General features: G+C 42.5%; 1 protein-coding gene across 2 annotated transcripts in view; it reads left to right on the top strand.

Moving 5' to 3' along the window:
• The window catches only part of PIWIL2 (piwi like RNA-mediated gene silencing 2), a 78,971-nt gene extending 63,451 nt beyond the window's left edge, over positions 1-15,520 (top strand). The window contains exons 20-22 of one of the 2 annotated variants that reach the window (XM_049865967.1): positions 13,781-14,034; positions 14,470-14,577; positions 15,364-15,520. In XM_049865967.1, the coding sequence (XP_049721924.1) occupies positions 13,781-14,034; positions 14,470-14,577; positions 15,364-15,520 (519 nt within the window). The remainder of the gene's footprint in view (positions 1-13,780; positions 14,035-14,469; positions 14,578-15,363) is intronic. The other variant, XM_049865968.1, reaches the window with a different exon arrangement.
• Positions 15,521-16,035: the final 515 nt, after the last annotated feature.

The raw sequence follows: 16,035 nt of genomic DNA, 5'->3' as shown, positions 1-16,035 counted from the left end.
AGGTAAATAAATTCTGCTTGTGCATTCAGTCTATTAAAATATTGCACGTCATTTGCTGCCTAGAAAATTCTGTGATTAATTTATGAGAGAATGAGAAAAAGGGAAATAATGTGGTAGTGTTATAAAAATAGATTTTCCTTTGTGTACTCCCTGAAAGTGTCCCAGGAACTCCTGGAGGGGTGTGTGTGTGTCCCAGAACACACACTGAGAGTGACTGCTTTAGCCCTTACCTTTCATCTGAGTGCCTAGACCACATATCCAGCTGCCTGCTTGACCCGTCCAGTTGGATGTCTTATACGCCACATCAGTTGCTGTTGCGTCAGTGTTGACTCATGGTGACTTCATGTGTGTCAGAGTAGAACTATGTTCCATAGGCTTTTCAGTGACTGATTTTTTCAGAAGTAGATCACCAAGCTTTTCTTCCGGGGCACCTCTGGGTGGACTTGAACCTCCAACCTTTGTTTAGCGGCTGAGCTTGTTACCAGTTTGTATCACCCAAATACTTCTGAATGTCTTACAAGCCACTAAAAGCTAATATGTAAATCTGAGCTCCTGTGTTTCCTTCCACTCAGATGTGAAGGTTAAAAATCAGATACATTCTTGACACCTGTCTCTGCGTTACTTCTCATGAAAGATTAATCACCAAATTTCAGGTGGTCCGTTATCTGGGCTGATCTTTAAACAGATTGAGCTCACTTCTAATTAGGTCAGCCCCTTTTGCTGCTGTTGAGGCCTGTGGCTGGCTAAAGTCTAGACTAGTTTTGAGTAGTGTTTGACCTAGAGCAAGGGGGAGGAGGCCAAGGTATCACCTTTGAAATCAGAAGTTTCAGGCACCTCTAGAATGTGTGAGACTGAGTATGTTCTTTCTGTTTTTCAGTTCTACCTTCACTTTTCTCAGAAAAATTGGGGGAAGGTTGGGGTGGAGAGTTGCTATCTTAAGCAATGATTATTGTCTTGAGGGGGATCTTCCGGACTCCAGTCTGCCTTTCCTGCACCCACCAATTGTCAGTAGCTTCTCTGGTGTCTTCCTTGACCTGATAAAATTCTCAGGGCTCAGGCTTCCTCTTCCTCCTACCCACATACACTCCTGGCATTGCCCATTGCCCTTTGAAAGCTTCTGAGGCTTACTGCTCACCGGAAACCACTACATCAAAAATTCCTTGCATCACAGAGGAAGAAGGAGAGTCAGGAATAGGGGAGGAGAAGGAATGTGTCGCTAATCGCCTGCATAAACAGCTGCATCCTTTGCCATGAGACCAGAAGAACTGGATGGTGCCCAGGTACCATTAGTGAACATTCTGATCAAAGATTCTACAAGAAGAATCCTGATCAAAAGTGGGGAAATATAGAACAGAATTTCAGATTCTCATGGACTCTAGATTTTCTGGAGCCATGGATGGTAGATGAGCCCCTGAAACTATTGCCCTGAGATAATCTTTCAGCCTGAAACCAAAAATATCCCCTGATGTCATCTTAAAACTGAACAATAGGTTACTTAGCTTATGTAGGAAAAAAGGTCTGCCTTGTGCAGTATGCTTGTTTAAGAATTATATGGGATCAAATTGACAGCAGCAACTTGAGAGTTTAGATAAGAACCTTGGGGGGCAGTGAATTTATGTTAGGAGAGGAACGACTCCGAAAAGGGGGGTGAGAATGATTGCACAACTTAAAGAATGCAGTCAATATCACAGATTTGTACATGTAGAAACTGTTGAATTGGTGTATATTCTGCTGTTTATACTCGATAACAGCAACGAAAATAAATTATTAAAAAAAAAAAAAACCTTTCTTGCATCTGGTCTTCGATAGTTTCATAAACGCATGCAATTTTTATATTATTTTTATTTTTCTGGTGTTACCATGGCAGCAAACGTTTTCTCTGTCTTCTCGCGTCGTAAACTGCGAGTGATCTTCTGATATCTATTCTTGTTCTTCAGTCTGTTCTGTCTATTGTTATCAGGATAATCTTTTAAAAGGGGCTGATAATATGGGTCCTAGCCTAAAATCTGGAAAATTTTTATGTTGCATGAAAGATTTGGCCCCTGCCTGTCTCACTAGCCTGGTCTCATACTGTTATTGTTGTTGTTAGGCGCCTTGTAGTTGATATTGACCCACAGTGACCTCCTGCAACAGGGTAGAACTGCTCCACAGGGTTTTCTTACCTGGAATCTTTACAGAAGAAGATTGCCAGGGCTCTGTCCCTTGGAGCTGCTGCGTGGGTTTGAACTGCCAGCCTTCCTTGGTAACACGTGGGGTTGCCATGAGTCAGAATCTGCTGGATAGCAATGTTTTTTGTTTGTTTTTCTCTTATACCACATATCCAATTGTATTCTGAATCTTCAGCCTCTGTAGCATCCCTTTGCTTTTAATTGTTTTCCAGTCCATCCTCCACACTCTTGCCAGTTTTTCTTTTTTAAAACACTAATGTGATCATGTTACCTCCGTGCTTAAAGGCTCCTAATGGCTCCCAGTTAATTTCAGCACTCTTTCCTCAGTTGTGTTCCATCATTGCTAATCGATACTAAGTTAAAAGAATTTCCCTGAGTCCAGTAAGTTTGAGAAACACTAGAATAAATGAAGTACTTTTTTTTCCTAACTGCAGAATTCATTAGATCCCTTAAATGCTAGTATTCATTGTGAATCTCTGAGAGAGATATATAGACAGAGAATGCAAGCATTTCCCAAACTGATTGACCACTTTTTTCTGAGCATCTCATGAGATTTGGATTCTACAGAATGTTTTTAAGGAAATGATGACCTACCAAATAAATATACTCTTTAATTTGGTTTTAGTTTTTTTTTTTTTTTCAGCTTGACCCTTGACCAAAACCTGCTGTCTGGGATTCTTTTTCTCCCTTGACTGCCTGATTCAATCTTAATTAGATGTTAACTTGTAGTTCAAATAGTATTTCTTCCCTGGAACATTTCATGTCTTTCTCATTCCAACACTGTTACTCCTCAACTAGACAGAGTAGTTGTTTTTGGAAGAATGTTTTCATAGTCCTTACCATGTAATATTACTGTTGTCAGTGGCTGCCCCTTCCTAGGAGCCTGCGAAAATGAGCTTTATTCATTTTTATCTTCACCAGAGAAAGTGTTCAATTATGTGGATATGTCTTATCCTGCATTTTACCCAAGTAATGGTCTGTTTTGTATTCTAGTATGTTACCTACCTCTAGTAACTGTCTTAGTTCTCTAGTAAATTCTTTTTTTCTTCTTTCAAACTCCTCAATATTTCTTATATAAATAAGAAGTGACTGTGAAGTGATCTGACTGCTTCTGTAAATAAAGTCCAAACTCTCAGTGGGCCTTTCACACTTCCCAGGTTGCCACCTGCCTGTTTCTCCATCTGATTCCCAGCCCGTTCCTTTACTTACCTCGTGTTTAGCCACCACCTGGGCCTTGTGCTCACGCTCTGCCTGCAGTTCTCTTACCCATCTTCGCGGCTGGATCCTCTGCTAGTTCTTGCATCGAGCCTTTTTCTGAAATCACTTCTCCCTCTAAAGAACAAATCCCTTATAACTTAACTACCTGTTCTTTTAGCGTTTTACTTTTATTGTGTTGTTTATAACATGTTGCAAGTATTTGCTTTATGTGTCTGCCTCTCCAGTTCTAGTTAGAGATTTATGAGAATTTGAATGGTACCATAACAATTTTTTACCTTTCTGAGACTAGCACAGTGACTCATGTCTAGTGGGCACTGTTTGTCTTAAGAATGAATGCAGCCATTCATAAAAGGACATCTCAAGCATTCAACAAATATTTATTGCCTACTTGACCCTTGCCATTGTTCTCAGTGCTAGGGATATCAAGACGAATAAGTACAGTTCCGTGAAAGCAAGGAGTGTGCTTATTCATCTTGATATCCCTAGCATCGACTACAACGGAAAGGGTCAGGTAGGTTTTAGGACAGGAGACAAATCACAATATTTAAACATTAAAAAAAAAAAAACAACATACTGGCTAAACGTAAAACCACTCTTATCCTGACTCCTACCCAGACCATAGTTTTATCATTTATGAAATGAGGATGGTCAAGACAACCTCGAAAATTTAACATTCCTGATTTAACATTAGATTTTTTTTTTTTTTAAGCTCCTTGGTAATGAACTGTGAGTTTCCAGATTTAAGCTTCTGTATTTACTTATCTTTTAACACACTATCAGTTGGGAGTCTTTGGGAAGTTATAGAAATGTGCAGCCTGACTTAAACAACACGGGACTTAATTGGCAAGATCATGGAGAGCCTCAGACTATAGATGAGGTTGGAGATCCAAGCTGGGAAATGGACAGGAGGCAGGGTAGCTTCTGGAGTTTCAGAAGGAGGGACTTCAAGAGGCATCACCACTGAGGGACCAGACTCCAACTTTTCTTCAGTCTCTGCTCAAGATTCAGAGCAAAGGACAGGCATTCTTTTGGATTGGCTTCAGTCATCTATATGTCATTTGTTCACAGCACTGGTTCTCAACTGGGGGCAGTTTTGTCCTCCCGGTGGGCAGTGTCTAGAGACAATTTTGTTTATGACAACTGGGCAGATTGCTACCGGCATCTAGTGGGTAAAGGCCAGGGATGCTGCTAAACATTCTACAGTGCACAGGATAGTCTCCAACGACAAAGAATTATCCAGCCCTGAATATCAGAACTGCTGAGATTCAGAAATACTGGGTTAGGGGAAGATTGGGAATAGTCGCGTCAGACTGTATCCCGTTGGGGGAGGGAGGAAACTAGAGTGCCATTACCAAAAAGACGGAATGGATGCTAGACCATATGTTTATGTGTGTGTGTATATGTATGTGTATAAAACTGGGACAATAATTGGATGTGAAGATGAATTCAGTGCTTGTAAATGCACTTGAAGTGTCTCAGGAAAAAAAGGGGCATTTATAAAATATCTGAAATTCTGAATCTCACTCCAAAGAGGTTGTAGGTGATTATTTACTTTAAAAAAGAGTTCTTTGGAACTTAAATTTTTATGTAGAGTAGCCTGTAAAGGATGTATAATGTGTACCTACTTAACTCAGTGATAATTTTGGCTTTTTAAGGGAAATTATGGTTAAGAGCTCAGCTGCTAACCAAAAGGTTGGCAATTTGAAAACCACCAGCCGCTCCTCGAAAACCCTGTGGGGCAGTTCTGCTCTGTCCCGTGGGGTCTCTCTGAGTCGAATTGACTCGACGGCAACGGGTTTGGGTTTTTTTTTTTTGATGAGCTGCACTAGAATGGACGGCGCTCAACTATAGCCAAAGCTCCCACTTTTTAATAACTATGAACTGAACCAGTACACTTTTAAAGGAAGCTCTAGTTTAAAATGGAACTGAGCTTATTTTCTTGAACTGTGGAACAGAATGTAATTATCTTCTCTAAGTAGAGAAAAAGTATTCTTCAAACTGATTCAAGCCAACATTTAATTTTATTTGGATTCTTGGACAATTTATCATGGCTGTTTGCTAATTTTTTCGTTACAGTAAAAATGTTACACACAAAACGGGGCAGTTTTGTCCTCCCAGTAGGCAAAGTCTAGAGACGTTTTTGTTCTATGGTAACTGGGCAGATTGCTGCTGGCATACAGTGGGCAGAGGCCAGGGATGCTGCTAAATATCCTGCAGTGCCCGGGATAGCCGTCGGCAGCAAAGAATTACCCAGCTGTAGGATAATATTAGGTTGTAGGATGATATTAGTAAAGGCTTCTTTTACTCGACAGCACCTTTTGATATTGTATGTAAAAACCTGGAGATTTTTATCTGCAGCCTGTGCAGTCGTGTTATAATTTGACGCAGTTGTTAAAGCAGCTGGCTGCTAACCAGAAGGCCATCGGTTAGAACCCACTAGCTGCTCTGAGGGAGAAAGATGTGGCAGTCTGCTTCCGTAAAGACTTATAGCGTTGGAAACACTGTAGGGTTGCTGTGAGTCAAAATTGACTTGATAGCAGTGGGTTTGGTTTTTTATTTTGTTTTTTTAGATTTCTGTATATTCTAGTTAACCTTGTTCTTTCCCTAGACAGTAATTAGTGTTAAATTCAAGTAAAAGGAAGATTGATTCAAGTCCATAATGTTCCTACATTCCCTTTTTTTTTCTCTGATTAAAGTTTTGTTACGTAATTCCAGACTCAAGAAACTCTGACATTTTCTTCCTCTGAGGACAATTCCTAGAGAAAATCACTTTGAAATGACCTGTTGCACAATGTAGTGTACTTTCAGCACTTGTGTTCTGCTAATTACCCAATCTCACCTACATTCCGTTTAACTTGAACACTGAGGATAAGCCACGTGCACATGACTCATAGCTTGCTTATTTTTCTTCGATACAACGCCTTTGTTGTACCAGGCCTCTTACTACTCCGAGGAAGCCTAGAAATGATTAGCTTCTCCCCCGTCTCGGTTCTCTAGTGCTGCTATAACAGAAATACCACAAGTGGATGGCTTTAACAAACAGAAGTTTATTCTCTCACAGTCTAGGAGGCTAGCAGTCCAAATTCAGGGCACCAGCTCCAGGAAAAGGCTTTCTTGTTCTGTTGACTCTGGGGGAACATCCTTATCAGCAGTCTTCCCCTGGTATAGGAGCTTCTCCACGCAGGAACCCCAGGTCCAAAGGACGTGCTCTGTCTTGGTGGTATGAGGTCCTCCTGTCTTTCTGTTCACTGCTGTCTTTTATATTTCGAAAGAGATTGACTCAAGATACAACCTGATCTTGTAGATTGAGTCCTGCTTCGTTAACATAACTGCCTCTAATCCTGCCTCATTAACATCATAGAGGCAGAATTTACAACACATAGGAAAATCACATCAGATGACAAAATGGTAGACAGTCAAACAGCACTGGGAATCATGGCCTAGCCAAATTGACACACATTTTGGGGGGATACAATTCAATTCATAACACCCTGTCCTTTACACATAGTAGCTGTAGTGTGATGGATTGCTTTTGTGTGGCCTTTCTCACCATGGCCTTGTAACATCCATCAAATGACTGGGTAGGACTACGCAAATGAGGTGCTTGTGTCCCACCAGTGGAATTAGACAACTAGCTGCTAATGCAAATAAGGTGCGTGGAACACTTGTGGAGATGGGACCATGCAAGTAGTAAGGTATATGAAACCCTAATGAGGGGATTGGTCGGGTTTGCTATCCGCTACGCTCAAAACAAGCCATCCCAGAGGCGAAAAGGGGGACCTCACTACCACCAAGAAAGACGAGCTGTAATGCCAGAGACAGCAAAGAGGGTGAGAAGCAGTGGCAAGCATGGCAGAGAACCAGCAGCAGCAGAATCAAGAGACTAGCAGGAGATGGTGCAGTGGGTTTCCCAGCCAGTGGAGCAGTGGAGCTGAATGCCTTCAGGTAGCAGGGTTACTGGTGGAGTGGGGTACCTCTGGGCACTTATTGGTGGAGCTGAAGAGCTTTGTAACACTTGCCCAAGCAGGGCAGAGGCTGGGCCAGCCCAAGGATCCAAGAGCCAGAAAGAGATCTGCCTACAGGCATGGCTGAGAAGAGTCTGTCCTGATCTAAGAACTGTGTCCTGAGTCGTGCCTGATCCTGTATTGTAACCTGTTACTTCCTTGTTGTTGCTGTTAGGTGCCATCGAGTTGGTTCCAACTCATAGTGATCCTACGCACAACAGAACAAAACACTGCCTTGTCCTGCGCCATCCGCACAATTGTTAGAATGTTCGAGCCCATTCTTGCAGCTGCTGTGTCAGTCTGTCTCATTTTGAGGGTCTTCTTCTCTTTTGCTGACCCTCGATTTTACCAAGCGTGATGTCCTTCTTCAGGTACTGATTGCCCCTGATAACACGTCCAAAGTATGTGAGATGTAGTCTTGCCATCCTTGCTTCTAAGGGGCATTCTGGTTGTACTTCTTCCTAGACAGATTTTGTTCGTTCTTTTGGCAATCCACAGTATATTCAGTATTCTTCACCAGCATCGTAATTCAAAGGTATCAGTTCTACTTCAGTCTTCCTTGCTCGTTGTCCAGCTTTCTCATGCATATGAGGTGACTAAAAAACCATGGCTTGGGTCAGGCACACTTTAGACCTTAAAGTGACATCTTTGCTCTTCAACACTTTAAAGAGGTCTTTTGCAGCCAATTTGCCCAGTGCAATGCGTCGTTTGATTTCTTGACTGCTACTTCCATGGGCGTTGATTGTGGATCCAAGAAAAATGAAATCCTTCGTTAAATATTAGTCTAGTGATGAGGATTTAAGTTTTTTTTGTGTTGCAATCTCATCCATACTGAAGACTGTAGCCTTCGATCTTCATCACTAAGTGCTTCAAGTTCTTTTCACATTAAGCAAGCAGGGTTGTGTCATCTGTATGTTGCAGATTGTTAATGAGTCTTGCTCCAAACATAATGCCCCATTCTTCTTCATATAATCTGAAAACAAACAAACCTGTTGCCGTCAAGTTTGTTCTGACTTACAGTGATCCTATAAGACAGAATAGAAGAGCCCCATAGAGTCCCAAGGAGCTGCTGACCTTTTGGTTAGCAGCTATAACTCTTAACCATTACACCACCAGGGTTTCCTCATATAGTCCAGCCTCTCTAATTACTTGCTCAGCATACTGATTGAATAAGTGTATGGTGAAAGGATACAACCCTGATGTATACCTTTCTTGAATTTAAACCACACAGTGTCCCTTTTTTCTGTTCGAACAACTGCCTCTTGGTCTGTGTGCAGATTTCACATGAGCGCACTTAAGTGTTCTGAAATTCCCATTCTTCACAATATTATCCATAATTTGTTATGATCCACACAGTTGAATGGCTTTGCGTAAAACATAGGTGTAAACATCTTTCTGCTATTCTCTGCTTTCGGCCAAGATCGTCTAACATCAGCAGTGATATCCCTTGTTCCATGTCCTCTTCTGAATCTGGCTTGAATTTCTGGCAGGTCCCTGTCAGTGTGCTGCTGCAACAGCTTTTGAATGATCTTCAGCAGAATTTTACTTGCGTGTGATATTAGTGATATTGTTTGGTAGTTTCTGCATTCTGTTGGATCACCTTTCTTTGGAATGGGCACAGATAATGGATCTCTTCCAGTCGGTCAACCAGGTAGCTGTCTTCCAAATTTCTTGGCATAGATAATTGAAGACCTCCAGCACTGTATCTGTGTGTTGAAACATCTCAATTGGTCTTCTGTCAATTCCTGAGCCTTGTATTTTTTCAGTGCTTTCAGTGCAGCTTGGACTTCTTCCTTCAGTATCACCAGTTTTTGATCATTTACTGCCTCCTGAAATAGTTGAACGTTGACTAGTTTTTTTTGGTACAGTGACTCTGTGTATTCCTTCCATCGATGCTTCCTGCATCGTTTAATATTTTCTGGAAGAATCCTTCAATATTGCAATGCCAGGTTCAGTTCTTCCAGCTTGAGAAATGTCAAGCATGTTCTTCCCTTTTGGTTTTCTAACTTCAGGTCTTTGCACATGTCATTATAATACTTTGTCTCCTTGAGCCTCCCTTTGAAATCTTCTGTTCAGCTCTTTTGTTTCATCATTTCTTCCATTTGCTTTAGCTACCCTTCATTCAAGAGCAAGTTTCAGAGCCTCTTCTAACATCCATTTTGGTGTTTTCTTTCTTTTTAATGACCTTTGCTTTTTTTCACGTATGATGTCCTTGATGTCATCCCACAACCTATCTCGTCTTTGGTTACTAGTGGTCAGTGAGTCAAATCTGTCCTTGAGATGGTCTCTGAATTTGTGTGGAATATACTCAGTGTCGTACTTTGGATCTCGTGGATTTGTTCTGATGTTCTTCAGCTTCTGCTTGTACTTGCATATGAGCAATTGATGGTCCATTTGGCAGTAGACCCCTGGCCGTGTTCTGACTGATGGATGTTGAGCTTCTCCTTCATCTCTTCCCATATACGTAGTAGATTTGATTCCTGTGTATTCCATCTGGCAAGGTCCATGTGTACGGTTGCCATTTTTGTTGTTGAAAAAAGGTATTTGCAATGAAGAAGTCGTTGCTCTTGAAAAATTCTATCCTGAGATTTCAGGTAGTTTCTGTCACCAAGGCCATATTTTCCACCTACTGATCCTTCTTCTTTTTTTGCAACTTTTGCATTCCAGTTACCAGCAATTATCAGTGTATCCTGATTGCATGTTCAATCAATTTCAGACTCAGAAGTTGATAAAAATCTTTACTTTCTTCATCTTTGACCTTAGTGGTTGGTACATTAATTTGAATAATAGTCGTATTAACTTGTTATCCTTGTATGCGTATGCATAGTATCCTGTTACTGGCAGTGTTATACTTCACGGTAGATCGTGAAATGTTCTTTTTGACAGTGAATGCAATGCCATTCCTCTTCAATTTGTCATTCCTGGCATAGTAGACCATATGATTGTCTGATTCACAATGGCCATTTCAGCTCAGTAACGTCTAGGATATTGACATTTATGTGTTCCATTTCATTTTTGATGATACCCAGTTTTCCTTGATTCATAGTTTGTACATTCCATGTTCTAATTATTAATGGACATTTTTAGCTGTTTCTTTTCATTTTGAGTTGTGTCATATCAGCAGACGAAGGTCCTGAAAGCTTGACTCCAACCTCGTCATAAATTAAGGTCGACTCTACTTTGAGGAGGCAGTTCTTCCCTAGTCGTATTTTGATTGCCTTGCAACCTGAGGGGCTCATCTTCTGGCACTATATCTGGCAGTGTTCTCCTGCTATTCATAAAGTATTCACTGGCTGATTTTTTCAGAAGTAGACTACCAGATCCTTCTTCCTAGTCTGTCTTTGTGTGAAAACTCAGCTGAAATCTGTCTACCAAGGGTGACCCTGCTGGTATTTGAAATACTGGTGACATAGCTTCCAGCATCACAGCAACACGCAGGCCACCACAGTACGACAAACTGACAGATGCACGGGGTTTGTGACGTTAGAGGAGGTCAGATGCCCCCACTGTGCCATTTTTACAGTTAGTTTCAGGAGCAGGACTTATTGGAATGGCTCCAGGCTTTGTGAGAGAAAGAATGAAGGGGCATTAGAGGTGAAACTTGATTCTTCAATGGTTACTTTGGTTGTTGTCTGTAGTGGCTGAAAGGAAACTAAGAGATGTTATGCTGCAGTTGAGTAGAGAAAAGCTGCATACGGAGCGGCTTAGGGCAGAAGTCAGGCCATTTAAGCAAGATGATTTATAGGGGACTAGGGTTTTCTGGTTCCACCCAGCCGGAGGCCCCAGGCCATATAAATGGGAGATGGTGAAGGGGTGGAGAAGATGAAACGGGAATGTTTATAAAGGTTATATTTTTATTTGAATATACTTTATGGATATGGAATGTTTCTCCTACCTCATGTTGTAAAACCTGAGTGGTGGAAATCAATATTGGGTATTATAGATTACAGAGATTACGTGACTCCACCTTCAGCCAGTATTTGATTGGATATGTTAAAAAGGGAACTAGGAGTTGCCAGAAAGACACACAGGCTGCTCATTTCAGTCCAGTAGTCCTGTGTATAGTGTATTGGGGGTTTAGTTGGAAAAGTTGAGCCCCACCCAGAATCTTTCCAGTCAGAAAATTTGCGTTTGAAGGGACACACAGCATAGGAAAAAAATGACTTTTTTACTTTTGAATTTCGAGCAAGAGGTTTGCCTTTGGTTGCATCAAGGCAGGAAAAGCCGGTGCCCTCCAGAACCCCGTGGAAGTTAAAGGGAGTCGACAAATAGCGTGGTATGCTCAATGAGTGGAAGTAGGGGAGGTGAAGCAATAAAGGGGTGGGCTGAATTTGGGTATGTTACAATGGCACTCTTTGACCTAGCCCAGGGGGGCTAGTGATGAGAGAGAAAGAGAAGGGGCTGGCTGGTCTGAAGTGCATGTAGGTTTGTGGACTCCTGAGTCTGCAGCTGATACCCATTCACCTAGCCTACAGGGGCTAGGGATGAGCTGACCAGAACCAACTGAATGAACAGAGAGAGAGATGTTTGGCACTGTGAGCTGGTATAGATTGCTGCAATTTGATGGCTTTCTGTGGACTGTATTTTACAACCTGAAGAGAAGGTTCTTTAGACCAAGGAACAAGCTTGTCTCCTCAGAGCACTGGTTTGGTAGGGATGGACAATTTAAGCATTGGCTGTCTAAAACAGGGAGAGATAAAGGCATGAAGTGGCTGGCTTAAACACTTTCATGGATGTGCTTACACTCAAAATATGGGGGGACAAGGGAGGATCCCCACTGAATAGTTTCCCTTTTTCCTAATGGCTCTAGGGAAGAGAGGGTGGGGTGAGATGTTGATAGGATTATATGATTCAGTTGTGTTGATTGTTAACAGGGTTAATTGTGATTATAAAAACTATAATTGTAGAAGCAGTAACTGAAAAAGTGAACTAAGGGGTAGGCACTGCTGGAATGGAGTACGGTGGCCAAGCTGAAAGTCCCTTAAAGGTTTTGCTATGCTGATACCTTGTGAGGCTCAGAGCAAAGGAATAATCTTCTCTCAGATTTCATCAGACAACAGAAAGGGTGAACCTGGGATGACTTTTGGAGAACCTGACCAGAATGGCTGGTACCTGAGTAAGCTCACCCTAAGGAACCTCTGCACTACTGAAGGAATAATTGTTAATGATTGTTTTGGACTGGTAAACTGATTGGGAGGGGGGAATTATCCCCTAAGTATGAAAAAACCATGGCTGGAATAGCCAGGTGGTGGCTTGCTTTTATATGGCCTTTTTTGCCATGGTCTTGTAACTCCTGCCAAACAACTGGGTGGGACTATGCAAATGAGGTGCTTGTGGCCCACCATAGAGATTAGACAGCTTGCTGCTAATGCAGATAAGGTGCATGGCACTCTTGTGGGAGTGGGACCATGCAAATAAAGTGTATGGAACCCTAATAAGGGGACTAGCCAGTTTTGCCATCATGCTAGGCTTAAAATGAACCATCCCAGACAAGGAAAGGGGGGACCTCACTACCACAAAGAAACAACAGCTAGAAGTGGAGCAAGTCGTTTGGACCAGGGACCCCTGTGCTGAGAGCCTCCTAGACCCAGGAGACAGAGAGCTGTATGCCGGAGATGGCTCAGTATGGTGGCAGAGAACTGGCAGCAGCAAAACCAGGAGACTGGCAGGATATGGCGTTGTGGGCTTCCTGGCCTACAGAGCAAGAAAGCTGAGCACTTTCTGGTAGGAGGCTTGCTGGCATAGTAAGGTGCCTCTGGATACTTGGCGGCGTTAGGCTTACTGACCCACAGAGCAAGAGAGCTGAGCACCTTTAGGCAGGAGGCTTACTGGTGGAGTGAGCTGTCTCTAGGCACTTATTGGTGGACCTAAGAGCTTTCTAACACTTGGCCTGAGCAGGGCAGAGGCCAGGCTGGCCCAAGAGGCCTGAGGTGCCAAGAGGCAAGGGCCAGAGAGAGGCCTGGCCTGCAGGCATGCCTAAGAACAAGCTGTCCTGATTGAAGGATTATTTCCTGGGTCGTGTCTGATCCTGAACTGTAGTATGTTACTTCCTTAATAAACCCCATAACTGTGAGTGTGGTCCGCGACTTCTGTGTGGCCATTGCAGGAGAGTACTGTGGGAGGGATGGCTGGTGTCAGAATTGGTAAAAAGGTCAGAGAGAGGAGGTCTGTGTGACCTCCACCTCATATGAACCACCTTGGGCTGTTGATACTGATTCTCCTTCCCCTTCGTGAAGTTAGAAGAGGTCAGACACCCCCCTCACCGTTTTTACAGTAGCTGTGGGCTGAACTGCAGCAGGATCTACTGCCATGTGCAATTTGAGTGAGCCTCTTACTGTGGCGTGTAGCCCAGGAACCACATGATTTACCTCATCCAGGGTGTTGTTTCAGGTGAACCACTGTCTACCAGAGAAGATAGTGGTGTACCGTGATGGAGTGTCTGATGGCCAACTAAAGACAGTTGCCAACTATGAGATTCCTCAGCTACAGAAGTGTTTTGAAGCTTTTGACAATTATCAGCCCAAGATGGTGGTATTTGTAGTTCAGAAGAAAATCAGCACCAATCTGTACCTGGCTGCTACTGAGCACTTTGTGACTCCCTCCCCTGGGACTGTGGTGGACCATACAATAACAAGTTGTGAATGGTAAGTGGGCAAAAAACATGAGGAAGAATGGGTTGGAGAAGTTATCTCTTCCCTGGGTATTGGAATGGGGAGGTTGCCTGGAGAGGTGTAGTATGGAATCCTTAGAGATTCTGTTAAAAAAACAAAGCTTTAAAAAAACTGTTTAAAAAAACAGTAAAACTTTAAAGTATAAAATATTGAACATACATTCTTTTCCCAAGATAGTGTGTGCTTAACCCTCTACACACAGATAGTGTAGTGTCTAGCCCATTCTTAAATAACCCATTGAGTTTGGATACCTGGATTCTAATCTTGGTTTGGCCACTGTGTGTCCTTGATCCAGTTACTTAACTCTCTGAGTCTTAGGTAAAGGAACTAGAATGATCTCTAAGATCCTTCCCAGCTTAACCTGGCCAAGTCAGCCTGTATCACTGATTTGTACTTTTTCCGTACTAGGGTGGATTTCTACCTTCTTGCCCATCATGTACGTCAGGGCTGTGGCATTCCTACACATTATGTATGTGTTCTCAACACTGCAAACCTGAGCCCTGATCATATGCAGAGGTGAGCCAATCAGTAACTTGCTCTTTCTCACTCCTAAGTAATTCTGGTCCACTAGTTAAGGTAGAGTCACTGTCTACCCCAGGAATAGTTACCCCTTGCGTTTCTTCATGGTATCCTTTTGAGCAGTGATCATACATTAAAATTACTTGAAGAGCTTTTAAAAGCACAGGCTTCAACACCTGAGAATTCTGCTTTATATTCCGGCTTGAGTGGAGCCCAGGCATTAAACCCATTGCCGTCAAGTCAATTCCAACTTACAGTGACCCTGTAGGACACAGTAGAGCTTGCCCCATAGGGTTTCCAAGGAGCAGCTGGTGGATTCGAACTGCTGCTTAGCAGCCGAGCTCTTAACCACGGTGCCACCAGGGCATTAGTGTTTTTAAAAAACTGCTCCAGATGAATATGACATACAGCCAGATTTGAGACCCAGTGCCCTTGAATTTAGATCACGTGAGTACTCTGCAGCCTTTTCTTGAGGCAAAAAAATTTCCTCCTTGTGTTGTTTACCTTGTTTTGATGTAAAAATGGGGGGCACCTAAAGTGAAAGGATTTCCCCATGCCCTCTGACTTACAGATAGTTGGTATAGAAACAATTCTACTTATAAGTTACGATTTCAAAAGCTACATCATGTTTTCCACAGTTCCCCAGTTTGCTGGGAAGTATACTGTGTGTCATATACCTGTTAAATACACAAAATTTAAAAAAAAAAAAATTTTTTTTTTATAATCATACCCTATATTGAAGGTGGAGGGTGATAAGGATCGTATTTTCTTCTTGGCCCACAGGTTGACTTTCAAACTGTGCCACATGTACTGGAATTGGCCTGGTACCATAAGAGTTCCAGCTCCTTGCAAGTATGCCCACAAGCTAGCTTTTCTGTCCGGACAAATCTTGCATCATGAACCAGCCATCCAGCTGTGCGAGAACCTGTTCTTCCTGTGACTGGACAGATTTGGATGTAGGCTCCTTAGGAGAAGTGGGATTGCCAGACTCAGCTGGGATTCTTGCAGGGTCAGCAGAGATGGAAGTGGGGGTTTTGTGTTGGTGTTTTCCCTTTCCCCAACTCGGTTGAATAATTTGTTTTGTTTTGGGTTTTTTTGCTCTTTTAAACCTTGTATAACCAAGAAGCAAGTCCCATTCTAAATTATCAGCTGGAAATTGCTTTGTTGCCTTTGTAGAGCAAATGGAGGTAGGGTTGCTACTGTGTAGATGGAGTGGGTGAATACAGGAGACTTAAGAGTCTGAACAGCCAACGTGAGCTGTAGAAACCTGCAGGAGCAGTAATTACACCTGTAAGCTGTGCTTACTAAGCCATTCCCATTTCTGGCGCCAGAGGTGATAACAAATGAAGTCATTGCAAGTTTCTTAAAGTAGAGTTACTTTATTTGGGCTATTGGGAATGGTAATAAAAAGGTCTGTGAAGCAGTCTTTCAACCAGATACTGGTATTGCTGGCAG

This window comes from Elephas maximus, chromosome 22, assembly GCF_024166365.1.
Source record: "Elephas maximus indicus isolate mEleMax1 chromosome 22, mEleMax1 primary haplotype, whole genome shotgun sequence".
NCBI classification, from domain to species: Eukaryota; Metazoa; Chordata; class Mammalia; order Proboscidea; family Elephantidae; genus Elephas; species Elephas maximus.
The sequence above is the reverse complement of the archived record's forward strand: the minus strand, read 5'-3'. Positions and strand labels throughout refer to the sequence as shown.